Source organism: Phaseolus vulgaris, chromosome 6, assembly GCF_051622355.1.
Source record: "Phaseolus vulgaris cultivar YP4 chromosome 6, ASM5162235v1, whole genome shotgun sequence".
Classification (NCBI taxonomy): Eukaryota; Viridiplantae; Streptophyta; class Magnoliopsida; order Fabales; family Fabaceae; genus Phaseolus; species Phaseolus vulgaris.
The window spans coordinates 22385765-22392106 of NC_143503.1; the positions used below are offsets into that span (position 1 = coordinate 22385765).

General features: G+C 32.3%; 1 protein-coding gene across 4 annotated transcripts; it reads right to left on the reverse strand.

Moving 5' to 3' along the window:
- Positions 1–944: 944 nt before the first annotated feature.
- LOC137831306 (heterogeneous nuclear ribonucleoprotein 1) lies at positions 945–5259 on the reverse strand. Of its 4 annotated transcripts, XR_011084400.2 has the most exons (7): positions 4913–5207; positions 4676–4797; positions 4155–4376; positions 2683–3892; positions 2309–2381; positions 1510–1589; positions 945–1312 (listed from the first exon to the last, which is right to left on the reverse strand). XR_011084400.2 is itself a non-coding variant. In XM_068638930.2 (5 exons), exons 3-5 carry the CDS (start codon positions 4374–4376, stop codon positions 1576–1578), a joined length of 1446 nt encoding a protein of 481 aa, XP_068495031.1. In that variant the 5' UTR covers positions 4676–4797; positions 4913–5259; the 3' UTR covers positions 945–1575. The 4 variants fall into 4 exon arrangements, 1 of the variants encoding a protein (XP_068495031.1); XR_011084398.2 differs by lacking the exon at positions 2309–2381 and having other exon boundaries at positions 4913–5259; XR_011084399.2 differs by having other exon boundaries at positions 945–1589; positions 4913–5231.
- Positions 5260–6342: the final 1083 nt, after the last annotated feature.

Sequence of the window (6342 nt, forward strand, 5' to 3'; positions counted from 1 at the left end):
GATACATTTATTGTATAGAAAGTATAAAAAAAACACCCTAGTTTTTTGTTAATGAAAGTAAATTATAGTTTTTTTGGTACTACAAATATTTAAAAATGTTTAATATAGTATACACCAACATAATAATAATAATAATAATAATAATAATAATAATAATAATAATAATAATAATAATTTACTTAAATTCAGTGTTTTTAAAAATAAAACTAGGATGTTGCGATAACTTGTTACTGTCATCTCGGATAAAAAGATATTTATTTTTTATTTCAACCAACCCCAACAAAAACTATTATAACCTAGAATTTATATCATTCTTCTTTTGGGAAAATTATGAGCCCTAAAACATTCTAAAAAACAAGTTTTGATAACCACTTTTCAAGAAAACAATAAATCTTGAGTTGGGATTTTGAGAATAGAAATATTTGTGTGTATTTAATGAAGAACAAGAAACCAAAGCTAGATTAAGACCCCAACTCCACAAAAGGTAAGATTGTTATGTATAAGTTGTGATTATGATGTCCGAAAATTGAATTGAAGATAAAAGCTTTAGGACAAATCCTAATCCATTTAGGAGGATAAGATAAAAGCATGGCCACAGGCAGGTTTCATTTGAAGATCCAAATATTAATTCTTATTAGGATGGAATCCCATGAAAGGAACATGCAGAATGGTAAATAGCCATAAAAGTTGATACTGATAAGCATAAGCTACACAAAAATAAACAATTATATAAGCAAAAAAGTTTCTATAATGAGTCATGCATACCCACTAGTTGCATGCAACCAATCAACTTTGTTGCAAGCAATTCAACAACAGTTATGTTATTTTCACCAAACAGTAGCCACAACAGCACATTATAAGCAGGAATTGACCAGTCTTGAAAATCAAGAGCACTTCAATAATAGACCAAATGCAAAGTTGTATAACAAAAGTGTAACAAAGACTAATAAAACTGTTCAGAAACTTGATTATTTGATGGGGATCCTACATATGCATCCCACTCATGTTTCACACTTGATAAATCAAACCTCACTTACAATTTGATCAGAGTTACATATACCATGAGAAAAAGAGAAAAAAAAAAGAAAAAAAGATGGTGACAAGAACCATTGAACCAACACCTTTGCATGCCAGGCATTACAGTGGCAAAGAAAGAAGAAATTCAAAAATTAATAATCTATCATTAAACCGACTAACGACAACGTGCCTCTCTGGAGATGTACTATTACACTATCATGGAACAAATCTTCCTGAGTATATCCCGCAAATCTGATTTTACACCTCAATCCAATTCCAAGAAAGGAACCTAAGTCTTGAAAGATGAAAAAGAGGACCAAAATAAGGATGAAAAAGAAAAAAAAACAAGCCTTACACAAAATCACTTGTAAACTGCTTTGTCTTTGAATATGTATACTTCAAATGAAAGAAGAAAGAACACCGTTAGCTATATATGACGTTTCCTTATGAGCTGTATCTCTTAGGTGATGGAGATGTATGAATTCACAATACCTCATTAATCTTTAACCACTTTTCCTTCATCTACTGCTACCATGACAAATCCAACTATCATATCTCCTAGGCAGCGATTCCTGAAAAAACATCATATATATGTAAGAATCTGCTAAATAGTCAATCCTTTAACAATCATAATCAATGTGCACTGATTCTAGACGAGAATGAATATAAATGAGTAGAAAGATTTGAGTTTTTGGTCTTTTATCATTATAAATTGAACTGCTTCAACAGAATAAGTAACACAGAAATGCAACCCTTCATGTGCCTATTTCATGACAATATAACCATGGACATTCAACTTAGTGTGGTCTATCCAGATATAAGCATCTTTAAGATAATGGTCTAGTTTGGAAAAACATCTCAACAAATACTTGTAGAAAAAGAAAATAAGAAAGTAAAATGAAATTCTTTTTGTAAGTTAAAAATTAATTTATTTGACTTTTATAGAAGCTTTGAGTGTGATCTTTTTTCACATTTAAGCATCTTTAAAGTTCATATCCGGTTTGGATAAACATCTTATTAAGTACTTGTAGGAAAAAATAAGAAGGTAAAATGAAACTTCTCACACTTAACTTGATAGAAAGTCCTTAAGCATATTTCAAGTTAATATGATGGTTCACTTTGGATAAATTTCTTATTAAATACTTATAGGAGAAGAAAAAGGTTTATGGGCTCTCTCACTAAATTCCCCAAAAGTGTTTATTGAAAAATTTATCCAAATTGACCCAACATAACTTACACAAATAAAATCAAAATTCCAATAAAATTTAAATGAAATGATAACGAAACCTACACATAAGTACAGGAAGTTGCAAGGAATAATTCTACTTGGATTGCAGTAAACACTTGTGAGAACGCTCAAGAATCTGAAGATATAAAATTAGAAGACATGCATAACAAAAGTCAGAAACCAAGTATTCAGCATAACTAAAAGAAGGCACTAACAAAGCAACCATGATATCTTTATCAAAGTTAAAGATCTATTTGTCTTGAGCTTAAAAATGGCCGTAAATGAAAATGAGTAAATAAAAATTTCCTTTCCAAACTCCTCCAGAAAAATTCATCTTCTGAAGTATAGAAAACACATAATTGGAAATCAAAAGCCCAAAAAGTATAAACAATAATCTGATTTTCTTTTGGAGACAAGACTGTAGCTTAAAGTCTTACCTCTATTAGGTTGTCTACTAGTAACATTGTAGTTTCCAATATAACCCTCAGAATTCTTTACTGGGTCATCTGAAGCTATACCACCAAGACCATAACCAAATGAACCAGAACCATCAATCTCAGAGACAGCAGAACGCCAAGCAGCGTCGTTGTAAACTGAACCACTGCCAGTACGGTACAAGTCCCCGTACGATCCTTCATAACCACCAGTTGACACATTAAATGTAGAGGCTGGAGTCACACCTGAACTGTTGTTTCTTCCATACCCTGCCCCACCTAGACCAAAGCTGCTATCACCACCTTCATAAATATTATTCCCAGTACCATAACCAGAAGCAGCACCTCCACCCTGGGCTGGAATGGATGGACCCCAGCCTGTGCCACTATTTCCAATTGAAACACCAAAAGCTCCACTTCCAGATCCTAGGAAAGGGCTGGGGCTGATAGGATTACTGGCATTATTGAGGCCTCCATTTCCCCATAAATTACGAGAAGGTGAGTTCATAAGAGAATCACTTCTCCCATTGACCCCACTATAGCCTATAGGAGTGGTATATCTGCCAGAGTTGCCATTGTAGAAAGGATTCAATAGTCGACCATATCCTAGATTGCTCCCATAATTGGAAGTCCCTCCAAAGGTTGGGCTCAATCCTGAATCCAAATTCATTCCCATTCCATAACCAGTGTTGCCAAAGGGAGTAAATCCACTTCTACCACCAGTAAGAGGACTAAACCTACCATCCATCCTCACTCCATATCCTCCTATTGGACTCATACTATAACCCTGAGCATAACTGTTTAGGTAGCTACTGGCCCTATTCAAACCATAGTTATATCCTATCAACGGGCTTCGGTTGGGACCAGGGGAAAGCTCTTTGGGAACTGCCCTCTTGACTTCAACCATCTTACCATTGAGTTCATGAAAAGTTTTATATAGAACTCTATCCACAGCTTCTTCAGAATCATAGGTAATGAAGCCAAAACCTCTTGGCCTCTGGGTATTATGATCATACATAACTACAACATCTGTAATTGTACCAAACTGATCAAAATACTTCTTAAAATCACTTTCAGTGATTGTTGATGGTAAACCTCCAACAAAGATTTTTTTGGTGCGTCCAGGACCAGGAGATGCGTGTGCACTGCCAGACTGCTGCTGCCTATTTATATTGAGCTGATCATCCCTAGGAACAGCTTTCTTTGCTTCAACCTGGAATTCAAGAGATCAGTACATAACAAAATCAGCATGACATTTTCACTTTATTGATTTATAAACTAAAAAGGTTCAAGTTTGATCCAATGTACATACAAAAGTACATAGCCAAAAAGCGAAAATGAGTTTTTAATCATCAATGAAGTCGAAAATTAAAGCATAGGAGACAATGATCTCCTTTATGAACACAAATTTAGCAGCACAGCTAAACACAAAGTATTGACACAATGCCAAGTACATCTACAAAGAAACAACTCACTGTGCGCCCATCAATTATGTGTTTATCCATGATTACTCTTTCTGCAACAGAAGGATCAGCAAAGACAACAAAACCAAAGCCGCGAGCACGACCTGTTACGCGATCCCTCATGATCACAGCCTCTATCACCTCCCCATATTTCCCAAAATATTCCTTAAGCCGTTCCTCATCAGTGTCCCAAGATATTCCCCCAATGAAGAGCTTGCCAAGATCCGATTCCATCTGTTCCAACACCAACCATGAGTAGTTAACAATCAATCACTGATTCCAAATTTCCAATATTGCGATTGAACAAAATTCAAAACAAACACACATTCCGAGTCAAAATTCTCATCTTAAAAGCCACACCAAAGAACAAAAAACCCACAATTCAATAATCCATATCCAAATCACTCAATGATAGCTTAAATTCAAGCCAAGGAACCAATCTAAACGCACAATTTCCCATATTAACAAATAAATCCAACCTTTCCACCAAAGCAAAAACCGATCAGAAATGCAGATGAGAAGAAAAGACTCACCTTATCTCAAAATTCAGACAGAACCCAGCTGTTGCTTCGATCAGAGACGAAGTGGGTTTTGTCAAATTCGATCTAGGAGCATCGGATCTTCCGAGCATCAATCAAAACCCGAACCAGAAAATCTAATCTCACCGCCCCAGCAAGGAAAAAGAACAAGGAACTGGATCAGAGATGGAAATTCAAAAACTTTACGAGAGATCGGTGAAACTTGGACCGACCCAGATGAGAAAAATTTACCATGTGCTGATGACGGTGGAAAAATGATTGGCATGTGAAAAATGCTTCAATGGGAGGAAGGGGAAGGAAGAAAACTGGGAATGGAAACAGAGGATGTGCTCATCATCATCCTCTATCTATTCTCTCTCTTGCTTTTTTTTATTTTTTCTTTTTCTTTTTTTAAAACTCTTGTTCTTGGTTATTCCACTTCCTTAATCTAAATCAAAGGAAAAGGAATTTGTAGCTAAGATGTGGAGGCACATTATATATAAATAGAGAGAGAGAGACTGCAAATCCTCTGGTGCAAGAAAATTTGGAGGAGCCAAGAGATGACACAGAGTTTTATTTACTTTTTTTTTATTATTATTATTTGAAAAGTGTGAATGAATAATCATTAAATCCGTTTCTATAATAAATTGAGAGAAGTTTTTTTTATTTTTTTACTTTTCAGAGAAGTTTTTTTTTCTTCTTTATTGCTATTTTTATAATTAAGAGAAGAATAGATAATATATGCTGTTAAAGTTACAACTTACATTGACAAGAGTTTGAAGATTTTTTTCATTTAGTTGTAAACCGTTACTATTTTCTTAAACTTGTATGTTTTATCGGTAAATATCTCTTGAAATACCAAAATTGACTAAGATTGAATGTTTTTCCACAAAAAAAAATTGTTAATAATACATTTAAAATAATTTCAAATACATTCTTAAAAGATAACTAGTGATATTTTCTACAAAATTTATCAATAAAATTAATGAATTCTTCATATTGATAATATAGTGGGGAAGAAAACTCTTTTTTGCACATATATTTATTGAAAACCGTTTAATATGAAAAATATAATTAAATAAAAAATTATACAAGAGAAATATGTGAGCTTATCACAAATAATAAACATGATTAATATTTTTTTTAAAATTTCGATGTAATAATATTTTGTTTATGAAAATAGATTTTTGATAATTTTTGAACTTTAAAGTACTATTAAATTGGGTTTAGTGCGAGATGAATTATTCTTAAACATACACTAATATTTTTCAAATTTAAAATGACTTTTATATATATTCATATGAAGAGTATTCAAAATATTAAAAATATATTTGACGATGTTTGAATAATTTTATTAAGTTTATTTATACTTCAGTATTGATCGTCTAATTGATGGAGAATTAGAAATGTTAACAGTAAATATTTTTTTATTTTCTTACAAGTATTATTTTTATTTAATCATGTTAACTTAGTTATATATTTTTGTTTATTCTTTTTACTAAATAGAGAGTCTCAAATTTTTTTATGTAATTTTCAAAAATTTCAATTAACAAAATATGTATATTCTAAAATGTGTTTTTAGCATTTCTGAATGATTTTATTTATGCATAAAAATAGAGGTAAAATTTCTCATGGTATGATTAACGAACAAAAATAAACACACAAAAATAATATCGTATCAT